Raw genomic sequence first — 22,681 nt, 5'->3', positions numbered from 1 at the left:
GTTTATCTTTTATTGCAGTAAAAAAGCAAACACAGAGTAATACACAAGTACAAAATGTGATTTGGTGATTTCGTTCTAACACACGCGCAACTTTCAGCGTAAGAGCTCTCATCGACAACCTTCAGTGTAGGCGAGTAATAAATGCATGTATATTAATAATATAAAAAGCAGCAAACAAGTTCCGTACAAAATACCATAAATAAATAAATATAATTTAACATGTATCCCCTTCGAGGAAAACATACACAAAGACAAACACATATATAAGGCTAGACAGAATTTGGATGCTTAATTTATATGTACTTCTGTTTTAATAGACAAATGTTCGTAAATGTCCCCAATACAACAGTACAAGTAAAGAAAACAATCTCTGCGAAGACGTGAACAAAGTTTTTGATGAAGGCAAAAGCAAGTGGACGATAGTCTTCACTCTAATTTGGTACCTCGGAGTGTTTTTGCAGTTGTCAGCCTGTTAGAGACAGTAGAATAACCTGCCTATTTTCTGTTGGGTGACTTTTGTTGATGTGTCTCGTCAGCCCAGGCGAGGAGAAAAAATTCTCCCCACAGAATCTGCATGGGTATACCTCACCGGCCCCTGTAGGTTCTGTTATTGACGAGTCCCCCCCGAGGTAGACCAGTCCAGTTTCGATTGAGTTTGGTCTTGCCTTCTTCACTGCGGAATGCGTGCCCTTCTGCTGCAGACCGGCTGCCTGCCTGTTGTGTAGCGCCAGGTGTTTCCTCAGGTAGGCTTGTCGCCGGAATTTCTTACAACACTGCGGACAGTCGAACGTCATCTCCTCTTCAGATCCAGGATCTGAGAGCTGCGGGGAAGGTGTGCTTGCTTCTCTGACGTTAACGGTCTGATCCTGAACGACTGGCAGGGGGATGGACTGGCTATCCTCGCTTTCCGTTGAGCTGCCGTTGGGATGTGAGCTCCTTGGCTTGTGCCAGCGCCGATGGGAAGCCAGGTTGGCTGGACAGCTGAAGACTTTATCACATTCAGTGCACCGGTACTCGACCCTCACGATTCTGGAGCACTTGTGTTGCGCTAGGGTCAATGGATCTGAGTATCTCTCCTTGCAAAGTTGGCAAATAAACTCTCCGAGAGGGCTATTGGACCGCGGCTTGGCATCCTCATCTGGGCTTTCTTTGATGCGCAACCCAAGGACTGGCGATGTAGTGACGTCATCTCGGTGTACCTGTTTTTTCTCCGCTAGGGTTGAGCTTGACGGCCTGTGCTTTTTTGGATTCGTATGCTTTGCTTTGGTGCTTGAAGAAGCGGGTCGCTTGACAGCTACAGGAACTGACTCACTGCACATGGAACCCAGTTTCGTGGTCATTTCTGCCAAAGAAGGTACTAATGTTCTGGGAGAACCGTTAATTGTGAGGCTTGGTTCCGGAAACGATTCAGCCTGAACCGGTGAGCTGGAGTTGAGCTTTCGGTCAAGGCAATCTCCCGAAGGAAAATGCTGAGGGTACTCTGCGCTGACAGGCCGGTTTGGACTCAGGGTCGGTGCGCATTCAGCTTCAGGCATCCCGCCGAATTTGACCCTGTCCTGTATATTTCGAATGTAGCTGCTGCAAGCTGATGGCAAGGCTGCTGTGCTGCCATGGGTTCTGTCCGTAGTGCAAGGCACGTCCGAGCCAAAGACGAATACTTGGGACCCTTGCGACGGCAAACAATCCTCTCTTACCCTGTAGGAGACGGCTCCAGCCTTTTTCCTGCGCTTTACCAAAAAACCCCGTGGCATCGTGAAGGTTAATACTCCTCACACAAAACAGTTCGATTTGGAAGACGTGAACACGACGAATTTTCTAAACAACGTGACACAAGACAAGCGCTCTCTCGGAGGTTTGCAAACTGTAAACCTACTCTCCTTTTGCTCTGACGCCCTTCCAAACTCATACTGCCAATTCCTACCTCGCCTGGTCTTTTTAAAGGCGCTGTGAGCTCATTGTGCGCCCGAGGGAACGCAGATGGCTGTGGCCCAAGCGCCAATAGTGGCGGCAGGCAACCCGATCCACCCGAGGTCTCCGGGGAGTGGAGCGGCAGATGTCAGCCCCCCCCCCCCCTCCCTTACCCCCACTCCCTGACGCGTGGTCCCTCATCATTATGTAGATTGGGCCATGCCACACGCCAAGCTTCTCCAGCTTTTGTTCGTCCGCTCTCCTCCGGGACTCCATTCAACACACACGTGCCGTATCTTTGTCTCCATTCAACAGGGAACAGAATGGAGAGAGGGGAAAGTATATGTGTGAGATGAGGAGGGTCGAGGGGCCGTGGAAGAAGGGAGTGTGCTAAAGCATACAGTGGGAGAGAGAGCATAGCATACGTCTAGGTGTGCCAGGAAAGGGGGGTCCCCAACGAATCTCCGAAATATTAAGATGGATAAAAAAAGTTTAAGATTCCAGCTCCATCAGTCTAGCTTTACCCCCCCTCCCCACACACACACCCTCCAGCGTCTGATCCCGACAATAGGAACAGTCTGCCGTGCCATTGTCAGCAAAATTAACCCTTTTCATCACCCGTCTCCAATCCGGCACAAAAAAGACACTCCATCCACACCCCCTCTCTTTCTTCTTCGAATAAAAAAAGGAGGAATATATTTCGATCGGCATCAGGCACTTCCATAACGCGATAAGCGTCCTACAAATGCTCTTAGGCCACTAACAAAAGCTTTTTAAAAAATCAATGAACATATACCGTTTTTTTGCCCTCTGTTCCTATAAATCTTTCTGGCAGGATTGTCTACATAACATATCTGACAGTCCTATCTCCATGCCAAAGTGGGGCGGACGGTTAGGCTAACGGTTTTCTGTTATTAGTTCAATGCCTTGCAGCACTCCACTATAAATTTAGAAAGTGTGCATATCTTCGCGTAAATAAGGAGGGATTTTTATGGATGGGCACACATGTTTACCAATAAGTGTATATGGCTCATCTTTTGTGCATCTCATTAGAGGTGACGTGACTTGGATGTCAATCTCCGGGATATACATTTTAGACACATCTACGTGTACTTTTTGTTTTCATTTTCAACAGAAATCGTTTTTCACGTGCAGGATCTGGACAGAGGTGTCGATTCGCATAATATCAACCTTTCAGTTATGCGTTTATTGAGTTTCTACGGCCAAAACTTTGGTTTCGAAGTTAAGCACAATTTCGTCCAGACTGCGTTAATGAATATACAGTTTGCGTTTACTCCTTATCGAGTGTGCATCTTCTAAACCACTCTTTCCTCGACACACTAGCCGCCCTTCCGTGTCTCCTGGGAATGCTGACTGTTATTGCCCTGCCCTGTCTCCTCTGGGGGAAAAGGCGCATAGGTTGGTGGTGGTGGCAGTGTTTTGTGTGCGCGCGCGTGTGCGTTTGGACGGGGGAGGGGGTTCTTTTTCATTCTTTCTTTTCTTTTCTTTCAATGTTGGAATTGGAAGTTTGAAAGTGTGCCTTGCAGCCCCAGCCACGCGCCCACCATGACCCCAGTGACCCTAATTTACATAAAGCTGGAAAATCAAATTAAGCTTTTTTCCTGAAATGTACCCTGCCTGATTTAACGCACCACTATCCTACAGATGCACAAGCTAGTGGACTTTTAGTATATTGAATGAAAAATGCAAATAAGGTAGTCTGACCAGATATTTTCCCCCTTAATTTTTGTATAAATGTATGTATTTTGTAGATATGTAGATATAGCCTATCCAAACTTTGATTATTAAAAGTGGCTGCATTTCAGTTTTGCATGTAGTTCAATACAAACGTTGCTGTATATTACTCAATTTAGTTTAGTAATACTGAAATTTAATGTATTTGCAGTTTTACAGTATATAGATGAATTGGAATAATACAAATTTAACCCACCACAAACTGAACTTTAAATACAGTAAAACATTTCAGTTCATAGTTCAGCTGTTCATAGTGCTTCTCTCTATAATTATCACTCTTGTATTTTAACTTCATATAAAGCTACATATTTTGACTGTGTGAATGTTTCCACGGAAAAGGCCTTAAACTGTTGCCAATTGGGCAATGCGATTGCAATGTCTAAAGTCTCAAGCATAATCATTATCCTCATTATTATTTATGAAATAGCCAGCTGGTCATCTTGATGAGTCACAATTACTACATTTAATATCAATTGTGGTAAAAAAAAAAAAAGAATTAATTCTTTTGCTGAATGTAAAACCGACTGTCAACATAAATGAAAGATTTGATGTAATTTGGATGATCTCTCACAGTGCCATTACTTAGACCTATATTTTCAAAAATCCTATTGTTTTTCTAGAATTCACTGTGGGGGAGGATTCTGTTTTGGGGATTTGTTGTCCTTTACGAAATCTATCTTTGAAGTAGGAACTTTTTTCGTTTCACTGAATGGTGACCTCAATGGTGGCTGAAGATACAACAATACAGGTTATATGAGGAAGCGCTAACAAGTCATACTGGTTTTCCTTTTTTAAAATACCCAACGTTATGCAACTGTAAACAATTAGTTAAACTGAATTGTAGGCATCAGTGTGAAGATGACATATTAGTGCAAAATGCATAATGGTGCAAAATGACAGCTATAGGCCATTCTTAACGTCACTTAGTCTAGCTATACCCTAACGAAAAAATAATATTTGATGATATAAATATTACAAGCACAATATTTCTGCCTTTTGCTATATTAAACTTCTGAATGGTAGTGGATCACTATTCCATTTTGATGCCAGTTTTAATCTGTGGACTGTATGCATGGCAGGAAGAGTAGGCTTAATAGCGCTTTACGAAAAGTTACATATTAATGTTCATCCATTTTAAGTCGTTGCCGATGGCCGCCTTATTGTGTGTTCCGATGAAAATGAATCTTGCGATATTCTCTGACCGTTACCAATGGTTACTGTTACTATTTTTATTTTATTTTATTTAAAATTAATTAATTAATTAATTTTTTGTGGAAAGGGGAATCCTACATGTGTCGGAATGGGAAATACTTGGCACGCGCAGGTCTGGACAGATAGGACTAAACTATTACTGGCTTTCAGAGGAGCAGCGTGAGTCTGCTTAACAAAAAGGGACCGATGCCATTATTTTTACTTTTCCAAAATGTTCACCCTTCATGAAATCGCATAGGCGGATGTGCTTGCATGTACCTGTTACAATGTACATCACTGAACGTCATATTTTCAGACAACTCCTTGTTTAGCAAAAAGGCAATTTCAACACGTTAAACAATATAATTGTGGCCTCCTGGTATTAGGCCTATTTCTAATTATTAACTGGCTAACTATTTTGATATGTAGTTTTCAAAGGTGTTGAACACTTATTTAGAACAAGCAAAAAATAAATTTATATAGGCTTACAAAGATATGTAATTAAATGTGTGTCACAATTTTTGTTGTTTTGGCTGTATTTGATTTGAAATAAAATGATGAATCTGAAGTTAAAGTCCAGGCTGCCAGCTTCAATTTGAAGGTACTTACATCCATACTGGGTGATCCCTGTAGCAGTTACAGCCCTTTTTATGCAAAATTCTCCTGTTTTAGGGTAGCAAAAGTAACTGGAGAAGTTCACATATTTTAAAATAAAGTTGTCATTTAGCACTTGGTTGAAAATCCTTTGCATTCAATGACTGGCTGAAGTCTGCGACTCATAGACATCACCAGGCAGTGCATATCTTCCCTGATGATGCTCTACCAGGCTTGTACTGCAGTCATCTTCAGTTCCTGGTTGTTTCTGGGGCATTTTGCCTTCAGTCTTGCCTTCAGCATGTAAAACACATGTTCAATAGGATTTACGACGGGTGATTCACTTGGCCAGTCGAAAAAATTAAAACCTTTTAGCCCTGAAAAACCCCTTGATTGCTTTTGCAGTACGTTTGGGGTCATTGTCCTGCTGCAAAGTGAAGTGCTATCCAATGAGTTTTGAGGAATTTGGTTGGATCTCAACAGGTAAGATGTTTCTGTGCACTAAAGAATTCATCCTGCTGCTGCCGTCAGGAGTCAAATCATCAGTGAAGACGAGTGGGTCAGTTTCAGTGACAGCCATGCATGCCCGATCCATAGCATGACCCACACCGTGTTTCACAGATGAGAGGGGGTGCTTTTGATCAGGGCCAGTTTCTTTCTCCACACTTTTGCAAAGATTGATACTAATCTTATCTGTTCAATTGATTTGTTCTAGAACTCTACAGTTTTTTTAATGGAATTTTCTAAAGGCAAACTTTACCCTGGCCATTCTGCTCTTAAAGCTTGCCAATGGTTTGCTTCTTGCTGTGAACCCTCTATTGTTATGCCAGTGTAGTCTTCTCTTTATGGTAGTCTTTAACACATCTATGCCCACATCCTAAAGAGTATTCTTGATTTGTTTGAAAGTTGAAAAGGGTTTTTTCTTCATGATTGAAAGTATTCTTCGGTTATCCACTACAGTGACCTTCCGTGGTCTATCAGGTTGGTTGCAATTGCTGAGCTCACCAGTCCATTCTTGCTTCGTAACAATGTATTTGAATAGCTAATTTTGACAGACCCAGTTTTTTTGGTATTTGTTGAAAAGTCCACACATAGAATCAACTCTTTTGTTAGCTTTCTTGTGCATGAACTAATAGCAAGAAACACAAGCTGACAGGAAACAGGTTAGCAGCCAACTGTCCAATCACTTTTGGTCCCCTAGAGTGGGGGGACTATGTATAAAAAGGACTGTAATTCCTACGTGGATCACCTGAAATGGATGTAAATACCTCAGATTAAAGCTGACGGCCTGCACTTTATTTATTGTTTTATTTGACATCCAAAGTGCTGGAGTAGTACTGAGTCAAAACAACAAAAATGGTCAATACCCCAGCACTTTTGCATTGAACTGTATGAACCTGATTTATGTTTGCCAGTTTAACACAATATTGTATGCAAATACATGTACATCTAGCCTGTATATTTAGGAATTTTAGCACACACTCTTACCCAGTGAGTTACATCAGTGCATTCGTACAGTTTTAGGCAACCTACAGTGCTAATACCAAGCACGCAGGGTCACTACAGAAAATAGGTGCACATTCTTATAACATAAAGTTAGATGCCGTTTTTAGATGTGAGAGATCAATAGAGAATGTAGTATTATTAGGAAAATGGATTAGGGCTATTGTCTTGGATGTAGCATACGAGTTCAGGTCATTTGATGAGCTAAACTTCAATTTTAATAGATACGTGACTGCTGTTCTGATTCTCCTGGTGCGTTCGTGGATAACAGAACTATGAAATGAACAGGAAAACGGTGTCACATACGTATAAACAGAAATATTTATCATATCCTATCAGACTTTTTAAACCACTAGTTTTCTGCGCGACAGGAGCTTCAAGTTCTAGCGATCAAATCCATTGTAGCCTATAAATAAAAAGGATGTAAAACAGCATCAAGATTATTTAAATTTTAGATTCCATCTATTACTTAGGCACATTCATTTTAGGATGAATGATAAAAAAATAGAAACGAATCCATTATCTTTGTTAACCGAAATGAACATGTCCTGATTTCATTGATTTAATTTCAGCATCGTTCTGTCCTCTTTTGTTTTCCGTGCTTTCCTTCGAAAGGAATGCGTGAGGTCTTGTTGCTACGGGTCTGAGGGATCTGCCAATGAAGACGCGGCGGAGCCAGTGATTGGACGGTGGCGGTCGCCGGCCATGTGCCAGTGTGAGGCGGCCGGCGAGCTGCGGCCTGCGCTGCCCGAGGCGTCATTTGCATACAGCTGTACCCGCTTTGCAGTCTGCTGCTTCCGAGTTAAGAGAAAAGAAATGCACTTACAGCTAGCATCCGTGACCCACCCCTCCCCTCCTTTTACTATACTCAACCAAATTAAATAAAGTATGGAGGGGGGTGTATTCTAAAGCCGCAAATTGCGATCAATTAGGAAGAGCTGACAGCGATAACACACAAGACTCTTGGACCGGCTGGCGAGGAATTCACCCGAATTCCTTAGATTGGGAGGGGATCACAAAAGACTGTACTTCTTTGTGATTATTGTATGGTATTGCAGACAGAAAGGGATTATGTAAAACAGTACGTATTACGATATGAGAAAGCTGCACAAAATATATTTTTCTCCTATTCGAATTAAGATAAAATGCATGTATGAGACATACCACTAGCCTTACACAGATTTTCTTTCAAAAACTACTAATTTCCAATGACTGCAAGGCTACTTGATTCAGTCTGAGCTTAAAACCATCAATGATTATCAAAGAGTCATTCACAATAATTAAATGAATGCATGCACAGAATTGGCCAGGCCTCCGTTTGGAAGCGGACAAAGGCTGTCATTCAGCCTATCTGCATATGGCGCTTGTTGTGCCTTACTTTGACTAACGAATTTATTCTGTTAGCCTTCATTTTGTAGGCTACACAATACAACGCGCATTAATAATATGGAAAATATGGAAAAATTTAAACAATTGCCTTAAATCTGTTGTTAAAGCCTATACCTTGCGGTTGGTTTCCGTCACGTGACAAAGAACGCCTAATGTAAACTTGTCAGTTGTAAAACTAAATTAATTGATAAGCAAATCAATGGAAAATAAGAAACTGCAACTGGAAGTAGACAATGATATGGCTTCCTATAATTTTATGAGTTGAAAATAGAATAAGGATTTCACATGAGACGGATGTTTGCATACATTAGTATAGCCCTTTACTGTGCGTTCCTTCATGTAAACGTTTTGCAAGTCTTTAGATTTAAAGAAATCCCCAGTTTATTGCAAACAGAAATTTTTTTTCCAGTTTATTGGTGGAAAGGAGTGGGGTTAGGGTTACCTTTAGGGTTAGTGTTACCGCTAGGGTTAGGGTTAGGGTTACCCCTAGGGGTAGGATTATGGTTAGGGTTAATGTTAGGGTTAGGGTTACCGCTAGAGTTAGGGTTAGGGTTACTGCTAAGGTTTGGGTTAGGGGTACCGCTAGGGTTAGGGTTAGGGTTACCGCTAGGGTTAGGGTTAGGGTTACCGTTTGGGTTAGGGTTAGGGTTAGGGTTAGGGTTACCGCTAGAGTTAGGGTTAGGGTTACTGCTAGGGTTAGGATTACGGTTACCGCTAGGGTTAGGGTTACTGTTAGGGGTACCGCTAGGGTTATCACTAGGGTTAGGATTAGGGTTACTGCTAGAGTTAGGGTTAGGGTTACTGCTAGGGTTAGGGTTACCGTTAGGGTTAGGTTTAGGGTTACTATTAGGGTTAGGGTTAACGCTAGAGTTAGGGTTAGGGTTACCACTGGGGTTAGGGTTAGGATTAGAGTTACCATTAGGGTTAGGGTTAGGGTTACCGTTAGAGTTAGGGTTAGGGTTAGGGTCACCCCTAGGGTTAGGGTTACCGCTTGGGTTAGGGTTAGGGTTACCACTAGGGTTAGGGTTAGGGTTACCACTAGGGTTAGGGTTAGGGTCATCCCTAGGGTTAGGGTTACTGCTTGGGTTAGAGTTAGGGTTACCACTCGGGTTAGGGTTAGGATTAGAGTTACCATTAGGGTTAGGGTTAGGGTTACCGCTAGGGTTAGGGTTAGGGTTACCCCTAGGGTTAGGGTTATCGTTAGGGTTATGGTTAGGGTTAGGGTTACCGCTAGGATTAGGTTTAGTGTTACTCCTAGGGTTTGGGTTAGGGTTACCATTAGGGTTAGGGTTAGGGTTACCGCTAGGGTTAGGGTTACCCCTAGGGTTAGGGTTATCGTTAGGGTTATGGTTAGGGTTAGGGTTACCGCTAGGATTAGGTTTAGTGTTACTCCTAGGGTTTGGGTTAGGGTTACCATTAGGGTTAGGGTTACCACTAGGGTTAGGTTTAGTGTTACTCCTAGGATTAGGGTTAGGGTTAGGGTTACCACTAGGTTTAGGGTTAGGGTTTGGGTTACCATTAGGATTAGGGTTAGGGTTACCGCTAGGGTTAGGGTTAGGTTTACCACTAATCTTTGGTTTAGTGTTACTCCTAGGGTTAGGGTTAAGGTTAGGGTTATCACTAGCGTAAGGGTTAGGGTTAGGGTTATGGTTACCATTAGGGTTAGGGTTAGGGTTATCGCTAGAGTTAGGGTTAGGGTTAGTACCACACTCCGTAGGCTGCCTATGCTTCTCAGCAGTTTCTTGTTGTTTAATGTGTAGGCTATACGTTCTGCATAATCTAATACTGCAATTAAATCTGGCTCAAATGAAATATTAGTTTTTTAAGCATGTCATGTGGAACAAATAGAAATTATAGCCTTCATATGAGCACAAAAGCCAGTTTAGCTCTTGTTTGGTTTATTATTCTGTTATTACAAGGATTCATTTATTTGGGACATTTGGTAGCTCAATATCGTTTGTTAAGCATTTATGAGCCTCACGTTTGAAATGAGCACATGTATTTGTAATGTATGAATTATAAATACGCAAACAAAATATATAAACAAAATATCCTACATTAACATACTTGTTTCTATGAACAACATTTTATCATTTTCACCCACTTCCTCCTTCAATTATTATTATTATTATTGACTTGCTGAAAACTGTGAAAATGAGTTTCACGTCCCATTATTTTACAGAGTGGTCGCTCAATAAAAGTACCATCGTGCGCCATCTAGTGTTCATGATAACAGGCCAAGCATTGCATTATATGTTCGTAAACGTGTGTATTTCATCATATAAACAATGTCTCATCACCGCAGGATATTTCAGTGAAATAAACAGGCTACATTACAAATACATTCAATTACAAGTAACTAGCAACAAACTAGTTTTTTTTTTTTTTGCTGAGCACAGCACATATTATTATGGAGGCAACAGAGCTCTCCAAAACGATTTGCACCCTTGATGAAGATGAGCAAAGAAAGCTGTATAAAATTAACAACACTTTAAAAACACTTTAATGCTGAAATAATGGGGAGATTATATACTATACTAATATAATTGTTCAATGGAAAGATTATTTTTGACGGATATCCCATTCACTTTTGCCTTCTGTTCAGTGAACCACTTTATAACATGGAGAAGGAAACAGGAATATGCAGAGTTTTTCCAGGAACAACTCTGAAAAACACTAATCTTAAGAGTCATAATCATATTAATGAAAATACCCTCTGGGCTAGATACTGAAATGTGGAATTTCAATTAGAGGTGATTGGGAATAAGTATTGCTGATTCCCCATATATTAAAATGAGGCAAGGTCATTGTTTTGTTCTGTCTCAGAATCTATGTTATTTCAATTTATATGTAAATTAAAAAGGTGTGTGTGTGTGTTAAAGTGTGTGTGTGTGTGTGTGCTTGTGCGTGCGCATACTCATGCACGCACATGCTTATTGGGCAAGAAAATTTGTCATTTATAAATCACACCCTAGAATTAAATTTCAGAGGAATAATGACAGTATCATTATGATATTCTGAAAGGGAGAAAATTATATGCCAGATGTATTTGCCACACAAGACAAGTGTAATTTTTGCAGTCAAAGTAACAAAGCCTCTGAAACACAGAAATTTAAAGTTGAAAAGTTGCCATTTTTGAAGATACAGTTTCATTACTTCAAAAAGGAGCACTTTTTGTAAAATGGCCTTAATGGGACATTGATGATTCATGATTCGTGATTTGATTCTGTCTGTCTTGCTGGCCTGCCATATATTTAATCATCTTGGAGATGCAGTCTAGTGAAGACAAATGCAATCCAATATACAATTATTCAACACAGTCTAGGCCTACTAGTGGTAACCAAAAAATAAAGACTATTTAGTTAACTAGTAGGCCTACAGAGTTTCTTGACAGTTAACATTGGCAGATTATGTTACATAACATTAATGTAATGTACATTTTAGGTACAAAGTATTTATCAGCTTATCTATTAATGTAACTGAAATGTGAATAATGTGAACGAACACATTTATCTTGCTTTTAGAATGTTATCATATGCAGGCAAATCTTCTGCACAAATTCACTTGTCATAGCGATGCAGTCAAACCACAAAAAAGCCTTTACTTTCAGTGATAGGTTTAAGATTACGTTTCTCTCAGCGTACATCACATTTTGATATTGAACGAGATGTTTTTTTCTACCATGCAACTTTTCTCTGATTGGTCGCGAGTATTTTAAGGCAAACAATTGGTTTGCATTAATTATCCTCAGTACCTGCACGTCAACCCTCTAAACGGTATTAACCACAATATCCACCAGGGGTCACTGTGACACAAAAAAGAAAACAGCTCAGAGAAAAACATGAAAGTCAACTGCCGAAATGTACTAAAAATGGGCCTCCACCATTTATGACCTCTGTGACATTTGTGGAATGTGGGTCAAAGTATTACTACTAGAAAGCACTTGTTACGGCTGTTTCTGACTGATATTATACTACAATGAAGTGGAAGACAGGAAACGACAAAACTATGGAGCAAATAATGGTTGTTAAGTTTGAGTTGTTTGGTGTACAATTAGATATCTACTTTCCTATTTGCCTATTATTACCCATGTTTTACATACAACACATAACCTTCAGGAAGTATCATGGTAAGTCAGGTTATGACATTTTCATCATTTAGCATAAGGTCATAGTATCGCATCCAAATGAATAAATCTTCGTAACAATCACCCCATTGAAAATTTCCATTGTACTGACAGATCCATTGCCTGCTTTATGCAGCTTCCACACACACAAACACTCACACACACACACACAAATACACACATGCACACGCACACACACACACATATACACAAACATACACACACAGACACACAAACACAATGCAACTAACCCCCCCCCCCACCCCCCCACCCCCCGCACACATGCAAACACACACACACACACACACGCACACACCTAGCTTGGCCTGACCAGCATAGGTTAACTAACCCCTTGGGTCATATAGCAGAATGTGTGTGTGTTGGGGGTTGGTGGTTTGGATTGGGGGGCAGGGTCATTCAGTAATTTGGGAAAGGAGGTTTGTCCTCTGTCCAGATGCTCATTATCTGGAGACAATTGGGGGGGGGGGGGGTGGTATAGTTTCAGCAACAAAACTCTAACCTGCTGCCCCCCCCCCCCCCCCCCTCTGTTGAGCCTTTCTGTGATGTAGTCCCATTTTGTTAAATGCTTCTGAATGTTAAATTATATTCCATCAATATTATTCCTTGTGCTGTGTTTGAAAAGTATATTTTACATAGGTGAATTATGGTCTTTGAGAAAACTGCATAACCCATTCTGACAAATTCTGAGACAGTATGTGAATACTGCTTTTAAGAATCAGCCTCTTACAGTAATTGAGTGACACAGAATAATAATAAATGCGATGCTTTAAGTGTTATACATTGAGATTTTACATTTATCGATAAACCGCACAAGCAAATTATTCCTGTTGAACAGCCTTTTTCTTAAACATTAATCAATCTACTCATACATAGTTTTTGGTTTGAATGTTTTTCTGGCACAATGTGACCTAGTGAAACCCCTTCGCAGCCTCTTGCCAAACTGAACATGTTATTATGATGTCATCAGGTGTGTATGCGGTAGGACTGTTGACCCCTTCCCGTGCGCAGTACAGTACTGGGACTTTCAATCTGCGGTTGTTTGTATTTCTTTTCCACAGTGTACAATATCCAATCAAAATAAAGGCAGCCTGCTCAGCACCGCTGAGGTTTGGTAGACGAGCTGAAAGCAACCTAATCTCCGTGGTAATTATTTAATATACCATAGTAAAGGGCTTTCAAAGGCTGGGTAATTCTTTTCTTGTCAACACTTCCTGCCTTCGGTCGTGGTGATTTGAATGCCGCAGCTGCTAGCCTGGATGCAGCGGCATTATTAAAATTAGTGCGTTAGCAAAGTAAAACAAGGAAGTGACACGGTAATGTGCGCGGTGTTGCTAGTTCCATCCCTAGCCCTAACGGTGCACTGTGGTCCAACTACGGTGCACATTCACCTGATATATAAACCCACGGGATCCAAGCAGCTTGTAGCGTCGGCAAACCCAACCCCCTTGACTCCTGTCTAATTACCTTCTGTAAACAGTAGAGTATTTTAAATGTCTATGCATTTAGATGGACATTGTGGTTGTTGTAGTCTGAAAGAAGGCAATGCCTTTTCTTTGATGATTACTGTAAATGTGGGGAGGACATGTGTGTACTCCCTACACACAAAACGTATGCAAACATCCAACGGTTGTTTTGCGAAAAACACATCCACACCCTCGCTATTAGTGTGACACACAAAACCTGAATTGCCCTTGAATATTAGGCAAACAAAACAGCCAAAGCAAACCTTCAGACTGCAAAAACACAAAGCGCCAAGTAGCTGTGGCTTAATCTATCCTTCTTAATCATCCAACCATCAGTCTAGAAAGCAGATTAGCTGAGGAGAGAGAGAGAGAGAGAGAGAGAAAGAGAAAGAGAGAGAGGACATCCTGTCAATTGCTGTCTGCCTCTCTCTATGCCTCTCTCTCTCTCTCTGACAGAGCAAATGAGAAGGAGAGAGAGAGGAGGGGGAGGGAGATCAGGGATGTGGTGTGTGAAGGGAGGAGGGGGCGGCATTAGTTGCGATGTGAATGGAATAGAAACGGCAAGCGAGAGAGAGAGAGAGGGAGAGAGAGAAGGAGAGAGAGAGCAAATCAACCTGCTTCTTTTGACTGAATGATGGGATGGGGAAATTAAGCTCTCCAGCACAGTGACCAGTGAAGGGATTTTGTCCAGAGAAGGGAAGAGAGGGACAGACGAACCGGGGAGGAAAATATCTAGGAAAATAATCCACTACCCAGGAGGAGAAAGGGGAGGTAGCAGAAAATGCTACCGGCAGGAGGGGGAGGAGGAAGAAGAAAGAAATGAACGAGATGAAATGACAGAGAGAGGAAGAGCGAGAGAGGGGAACAGGATGAAATGTGGAGGTAAGGCTTGCCTTTCGTTTGACCCAGATTTGGCGAAATGTGTGGACCTGCGTCCGTGCCCGTGTGTTATCGCTGGGACTCGGTCGGCTGACTCTCGCGCCGCGCACACACACACGCACATTTGCCACCGCACGCACACGCACATTTTTAATTCATTCCACCATTTAAAAAAAAAAACAACAACATCAACAATAACTGCAACGCTAAAGAGGCTACGCGCCGACACGAAAGGGGAAATGCTCTGCGGCTGAGAGGAAATGATGTTCGAGGTGGGTTCTTTTCTTTTTTTCCTGCGCCTCTCCTTCGCCCGTGTTGAAATAGTATTATGACATTGACACGAAGACACTGCAGCCTTTGCTACAGGAGGCTAGAGGGAGAGAGGGAAAAAGAGAGCGGGAGGGAGGGAGGGAGTGAGAGAAAGAGAGGCGCATGAACGGACACAGAAAGGTAAGTGGAACTGGAAGCCTTTTTTCTGTGGACAGAGCCCCACAGTCATGACTGTGCTCCCGGCTGGAGTGTGCCGTGGATGAAGGGGGGTAGACGGGGTGATGAGCAAAGTGTGGAAAGGAAACAAAAAGACAGTGGGTGTTGTTTTCAAGGTGGCTGAGGGGGAATGTGGTAGTGGGGTTGAGTGGGGTGGGGGGGGTGGGGGGGGGTAGCAGGAGATTATTTTAAGGGGGGATGCTTTTCAGGAGGAGGAGGAGGAGGAGGAGAAGGCAAAGAATGACAGAAGGAAGGCTGTGAGAAGAGGGAGAAGAGAAGACTCAGCGGGTGGGGGGTGGGGGGGGGGGGGGAGGGGGGGGTACTTACGTGAGCCTGTATGCTAAGGATGCGGGGCAATATGTCTTACATGGCCTTCTGCGAGCAGAATTCCTTTTTATTTGCAGTGCTACACAATGCTGTTTCTTATGACAGGGAGGCAGAAGGATCTGCCATGTTGAGGCAAACAACACGTCATCTTCTGCCGCTGATAGAGTGCATAGATCTCACAGTGCTGATCTACCCCATGCATGCTCTGTCCAGCTCTCTCTGCAGTAGCTTTATTAAGCTGCAGTTTCCCAGGGTACCGGCTTTCGGTGGGTCTATTTATGTAATAAAATATATCTGATATCCTTACATTAAATATGACAATATGCTTATATATTTATGTTTAGAAATATACATATAGATACATCTGTGTATATATATATATATATGTGTGTGTGTATGTATATAATATTATACATATCAGAATCATGTTTGTGCTTATATGAATCATATCTATGAATAATTTTATGTGTTAAATCATACTGAACAGTCTCCATGTCTTAGTCTTGTGGTTGGTACTCCGCGTCTATGGCATCTGAATGATGTCCATGGGTTGGCCTGGAGTCGGGGGCCCTGTGCTCTGTGGGCTCTGTGTTTGTGTGCTGGGACGCTCAGTGTCTATCTGCTGGTAGCTGAGAGCGCAGAGTGCCTGGCCTGAGGCGCACGCCGTCTCTGCGTCGTCTGTTGGACCGCGCCAGGGCAAAAAGCTTTGTTTGCCTCCGTGCCATCTTCGTGGCACTGCCATTTGCATGAGTGATCACTCGCTGGCCGCTGCGCTCGGCAGATTCAGGAGCCTAACTGGAAATACCAGCACTGCTCCTACTGAGAGACATTTGCCACATGCGATCCATAGTGTGGGGTGATAATGGTGATCTAGGCTGTGGTGATTAAAAAAACACATTAAACACCTTGACTGGTGACCCACAATTGGATGTGGTCCAGTACGGATGGTCTGGGTAAATCTGACTGGCTCTTACTCACAATGTGAAATTGATCTTTTGTGGTTTGAGTGTATGGGAAATTGTGAGACTGTTTGTTCCCCATATGTGTCAAAGAGCATTGTTTTTGCTCTCGCTTATGAATTGAAATTGCGGTGGATATTGAGAAACGGAAGCGTGATGTTTTTTTGTTTAAAAAAAACATTTGTTTTCAGTCTGGGGTTAGATCTTACACTGGAGAGAAGAGATTCCATGACGTAGCATTAAAAGTTAAGCCGAGGTAGTCGAGTGAGGCTTTGTCTAAAAACCTGAGATAGCTTTGTGTAGTGAGTGCATATTCAGATAAACATCTGAAAAATAGCAGTAGTTTAGAGACAAAGTCCCCCCCCAAGAACTGGAATAACACACATCCTTAGAAGGATGTAGACTGTGAACGCACCTGGGCGAGTGACTGTATGCCTTTATACAATGGTGTGAAATGCGCTGTCGTCACAAAAAAACAAAAACAAAAAAAACAAACGGAGTGTTGTCCCTGTGTGCACATTTGTGATCAATACGGCTGGCTGGCACACACTCGGGTTCGAGCAGGAAGGAACACTGGACTGGCACATCAGCCAGTATCACTGCGCCTGCACTTCTGCTGTCACACTGCGTCCCTTTCTCCTGAGGGTGCCTCTAAGGGTCCCTTTTTAGCACAGCAGGCTACGTTTAGAACGTGCCACATATTGGTTTTGAAATCCAAGCTACGAATGATACGCATGACACGTTGTTTTCAGAGTACACTTACAGTACACGATATACAGTCTATGCATATGCGCGTACTATATAATGGGTATATGAAAAAGTATATATATGTGTGCGTGTGTACATACATACAACTAATGTCATGGTTTTGCCTTTTACATTTTAATTTCTCTCTGAACGGCTCATCATTATTAAGAAAACAATAAATGACTGAACCAGCTATAAAATGCAGTAGTGTTCTCAAATTAATATCCAGTGCGGCTTTTAGTGCTGGCTGCTGTGATCTCATCAGTGTAGATAGAAAAATCTGAACTCTTTTTATGCCTTATGAAGATGGTCTTACTCATTGTAAGGTGTTGTCACCTCATACGTATACAGCAGCATGCAGTTAATCCTGGAAAATACAGACGGCTTGTATTGTTTCTCTGCACCGGCAGACCCCCTCCATCACTGTAACACGATCTAATGCCACCAATGCCCGGAGAGTTCAGCCCTGAACCTTCGTACTGGAGCACCGCAGAACCCAGTCTACCTCTTTGGCTCTGATCTTTCCTCCCTTTCCCCCCCCCGTTTTCTTTTCGCGTTGCGTTTTCATTCAGAACAATGAGCTGTGAGGGAGCTTCGGTGGAGAAGTGTCCACGAGGGGGGAGAGAAAAGGGAGACCGAGAGGGGAAAAAAAAAAAAGATCCACACGAATACAACACCCCGGCTAAGCATTGTCAAAATGATTCATGGTCGATATTATGCTTTCTGCTAATTAGAATTTCAGTCTTTCCAGCATTTACACGGCTTCAACGGCCCAACACTCCCAGTTGTTACATTGAGTAGGCTTAAAATGAATATTAGGCTGCTTGGGTGGGAGGTGTGCATATGAGACAGAGAGACAGACAGACGGACATCCACACGCACAAATGCGCAGTCATACTAGCTTGCCGTCGTGCCTCTTCTACAAGAAGAGAATATGTTTGATATTTCGTATTGTAAGCGACTGTCTTTACGAGAGGAGAATCCATAGTCTACGCACTCCAGGCAGACATGCCATTTGTCTTGTAAAGGTACAGAACCTTTAATGGCTCTGTAATTAGCCACTGGGAAGCTCAGCTTTCTACACCAGCCGTGAAAGGAGCACTCGGCATCGCCCGAAGGGTGTGGTAGCTGATCTATAGCCATATGTTTCTTTTTTTTACCTAAGTAAATTTGAGTAGGATTCTTTGCTCAAGGATTTGAGTGTAAGTGTATTTAAAGAGGACATCTGAGACTCGAATCAATAGACCCCTCGCACCCAGAAGCCCTTTCACCCTTTCTGCTTCTGCTCCCTGCTACCCAGGACCCACAGACCGGCTCAAGAAACGCAGGCCACTCGATCTGGATCAGCCCATTCCAAGAGGAGGGCACGTCCTCATACCAGGGGCGTCAATGAATTTTAATTTAAACCGAGTCTTCTTGAATACACACCGACACCCACATTAATCAACACTGTTATTGAAAACGCTATATGGAAATCTCTCTCTTTAACATATTGGCACCAAATATGAGAGAATAACCAATTTGATGACGCCTTCTGCTGAGTTACATCATTAGCATGATTACCCCCACAATTAGCATTACAAATGACCAATTATCACATCGATGGCGAACGACGTGTTTCTTTTTTTTTTTTTCCAACTGACAATGGAACTCGGGTAAACGTCGCGACGGCAACGACGACAACAGAATATGTCTCCCGCCACTCGAGGCTCCCGGTGTCGCCCCCCGCGCCGCGGGCGCCGCCGTTCTCCAGACGCCGCCGAGTCGCCGAAAATGCGGCGCGAGGCACCGGCGTCAAAACGCGACGCTCCTCTGTGTGGCGGAGAGCGCGCCGCGTCTGACACAAGCTCAGCCTCTCTCTCCCGGTGAGCGAAGTCATCCTCAGATTTATATTTCCCGGCTCCGGGCAGACGTACGCAGGCCGAATGCGTGATGAGGGGAACGGAGGTGGGAAGTGCAGGGGGGTCGGGAAGTAGGAGTCCCGCCGTGCGTTTCTTCTCACCGCCCATGAACTCGGCCGGCTGGTTTCACTGATTGGTTCTACCTCCTGTGGCTGTGGAACTGTGCTAATTAGCAAATACAGGTGATTGGAACAAAATGCTGGAGAGGGCTTTTACTTTCTGAACCTGGATTTTACACCCCATGTGAGGGAAAGAGCAGAGGATTGGAGGAAGGATACAAGAGGGGACAAGAAAATAATATTTAACTTGAAACTTTAACTGGAAACCATTTAAATAGAAGAGGTGAGGGCAAATACACGGCTATTTTTTGGAAAAAAATAAGCGAAGGACGTGGGGCTGGTAAAAGGAGACTTGAGATTCCTCTAGGGAGGACGCTACCACACAAGCGTGCCAGGCTGTGGAACAGCACCACAGTAGTTTTCATATTTAATGCACAGTAAGCTCCTCATTTTGAGCGTCTTGTTTGAATAGTCTTCTGCAGTGGTGAGCGGCCCCTTGAGGTGCTCCAGGTATGTAGTCAAAGCTAATTGCTGAAGCTCCACCACTTCCTCTATGCGAGCTATGACTGATCAAGGGAGACAGAAAATATCTGTCAGCACAATCACCCCACCCCCCATCGCCCCCGCCCCCCCCCCCCCCCCCCCATAAAAAACCTGCACGTTCAGTGACAGCCCCGTGCTAGATGAGTGCAACAAAACCCAGTTGCCAAAAATTCCATGATTAAAGGAGAATCTGTCAGTTTCATCTGCGAAATAAAAGTTGAAGCTGTTGTTGCTCTCATTTGCATTTCAACACTGATAACAGTGAGCACAGTAACAATTTCACTCATCAGAGCTGGGTGCAGTATTTGAGACTCCATATCACATGTTTTTTTGTTTTTTTTTCTCCAAGGTATTACTGTCGTTACTACGGCAGGACATTACATCATTATTATTGATTTTCTTGGCAGACACAATGGGTGAGGGAGGGAGATATTGAAGGGTGTGTTCTACAGTGTCACCAATCTCATTGTGTGACCATGTATTCTTTTTTAGAACAGTGTTCTGGGGAGTCCTGGAATGAAAAAATACATGTTTTGCTTGTAGGTGTCCCTGTACTCTTTTGTTATATGTCCAGGGTGCTGGGCTCCCGAAAAAAAAACCCTACAGGAACTGCTTTGTACATCAGAAATAGACAGGAGTAATGATCTCTGCCTCACACATACACACAGGCAGCAGATTGGAGGTACCCATAAATGCTGAGGACTCAGTGCCTGTCCAGCTGGACCCTTAGGCACAATACTACCTTGATTAATTCAGTGCATATACGAGTGAAAGAAAAAAAAAACAAGCATGTTTTTCCAAATAGAGCGCAGAACATTCACTGTAGACCCTCCTACTGCTGATTCTACTGTTTAATGATGTCCTTATTGATTGACACACTGGTTCACCTGAAATCCCAACACCGCTCACAGCGCTGCTGGCGCCGCTACCACGTAGCATTCCCAAGCTAGCGTTGACGCAACCCTGCTGTGATCTTGCTGCGCTGTTGCATCACCGCTGGAATGTTAAGCGTGTGTTGCGCATTAGGCCCCTGTCCTTCCTTCTGCCGAACGACAGCGGGGATGTCCGTTGTGAAATCGGGGCAGCGGCACGTTCACGGTGGAGGTAAAACCGAAACGCTGATCCTGTGGATTAGCAGAACGCTCCCGCGCGCGCTAGTCTGTCCCGGCTGGCAGCGGCTGAGAGGCTGGTGCGAATAAGCAAATGGCCAATTGAATTATCGCTGCTACTAAAAATAATCTATGGAGCACTCTTTCTTTAAAGCGTTGACTCCAAGATATGAAAAATTAATGAATATGATGACACTTTCTATTGTGTTACTTCATTAGCATTACATACAAGTACAAGTGCACTGCTGTATTTCCTTTCATGGGCTCTACTGTTTAATCTTGCCATCCTTATTGATGCATATCCTGGTTCACCAGAATTCCAAACCCACAAACTCCACATGTAACAGCTAATACACACAGCACATGGCATTCCCAGGCCAACACTGATGCTGCATAGGTGTGATCCCACTACATTGATATTAAGAGCAGGTTGCACATTAGATATTGACTCACAAACAAAGAACATAATGACAGGACTGTATTTATGGAAGTGAAATTGAGACTGGTTCCTGTATTAGTTGGATGGGTTCCTCTTATGTCTGTCCAGGCCAGCAGTGTCCAGTCAGTGAGGGGTCAGAAAAGGGGGAGGCAAGGAGGGGGGGGAGAGATGGGGGGGGTGCTTGCTCTGGAGGCCTCCTCAAACCTGTCGCTCAGCAACACTGCAGTTTTTGGGGATCAGATAGATGGCTGAGATCCTCACAAGAGGACCGGCGCTCAGATAAACCTCCAACCCTGTCTAATCCTACAAGATGACAGATCTCAGAGGGAGGGAGAGAGGGAGGGAGGGGAGAAGAGAAGAGAGGAGAGCGAGAACGATAAAAAGCAGAGAGAGAAAAGGGCGGTGGGAAGGAGGGAATGGAACAAAAGCAGAGAAAGAAGACCAGAGGGCAATAAAGCGAGAGGAGAAAGGAGATGGAGGGGAGGACACAATGAGAGGATGAGGCAGATGCCCGACACTCTAATGCTCCCTTCTGTGTGCCGGGCGCACTCCTGCACATTCAGCACATTGGGAAAATCAGCTCAGATCAGCGCTCCCACAATGCACTGCGAGAAGCCTGGATGGGAGGGGGCGCCGTGACGCCTCCTGCTCTCAGTGGCCGCCTGCAGTCGGGGAAGCTTGGGAAAACATAAGTTTAAGTTGATACCACCTGAGAAAAAAAAAAAGAAAACACCGTTGATAAAGAATATTCAGCGCTTTGAAATTTGTGTCTGCACTCCATACCCGCTTCCCTTTGCGCCTGGAGATCGCTGATAAAATGTCATTTACCTGAGATAGGAACTCGGGACGGTCGTCCCTGCGGTCACTCTGGGAGGAAGTGCGACTGCTTTTTTCCTGGCACGGTACGAAAGAGAGAAAGCGAACCGAACGGCCGGCGGGAGAATTGAAGAAGTGCGGCTCGGGGGGGGGGGGGGGGGGTGAACGTGGCGGTTCTCTTCCCTCTGTGTTTCAAGCGCTGGCGTGCCCTGATCGCAAACCGAAACGGGCACTTCCAAAGCACGAGGAGGGGCTGCATTTCCCTACAGGTCCTCTATGGCACTGTCCGGTCCAGTATGGAATAAGTACAATCACCTTCCTGCCACAATACAGATGGCGGTCTGTGTGACATCACTGAGGCCCAGTGAGTGGGTTGAAGTTGAGTGGTGGGTGGGTTGGTGGGGAGAGGGGGGGGGGGTTGGTGTTGAAAAAGCAGGGTGGGACTCTATATGGTTGGCAGTACCCA

At 43.6% G+C, this 22,681-nt stretch overlaps 2 protein-coding genes across 11 annotated transcripts in view; one reads left to right on the top strand and one right to left on the bottom strand.

Annotated features, from left to right (window-relative positions):
• LOC118222290 (insulinoma-associated protein 1a-like) lies at nucleotides 1-2,024 on the bottom strand. Its single transcript, XM_035407754.1, has one exon. It carries the CDS (start codon nucleotides 1,749-1,751, stop codon nucleotides 465-467), a length of 1,287 nt encoding a protein of 428 aa, XP_035263645.1. The 5' UTR covers nucleotides 1,752-2,024; the 3' UTR covers nucleotides 1-464.
• A 12,406-nt stretch (nucleotides 2,025-14,430) lies between these two features.
• The window catches only part of zmp:0000001168 (signal-induced proliferation-associated 1-like protein 2), a 49,999-nt gene continuing 41,748 nt past the window's right edge, over nucleotides 14,431-22,681 (top strand). For 6 of the 10 annotated variants that reach the window (XR_004764254.1, XR_004764253.1, XR_004764252.1 and 3 more), the window contains exon 1: nucleotides 14,432-14,832. The gene's annotated coding sequence lies outside the window, so the exon portion shown is untranslated. Of the gene's footprint in view, nucleotides 14,833-22,681 lie in introns of all 10 variants that reach the window. The other 4 variants (XM_035407741.1, XM_035407739.1, XM_035407746.1 and 1 more) reach the window with 2 other exon arrangements.

This window comes from Anguilla anguilla, chromosome 3, assembly GCF_013347855.1.
Source record: "Anguilla anguilla isolate fAngAng1 chromosome 3, fAngAng1.pri, whole genome shotgun sequence".
Classification (NCBI taxonomy): domain Eukaryota; kingdom Metazoa; phylum Chordata; class Actinopteri; order Anguilliformes; family Anguillidae; genus Anguilla; species Anguilla anguilla.
Note: the sequence above shows the minus strand (reverse complement) of the source record. Positions and strands in the feature narration are given on the sequence as shown.

Bases quoted from the DNA above. Each gene is read 5' to 3' on its own strand.
- LOC118222290 (XM_035407754.1), bottom strand. From the start codon at position 1,751: ATGCCACGGGGTTTTTTGGTAAAGCGCAGGAAAAAGGCTGGAGCCGTC.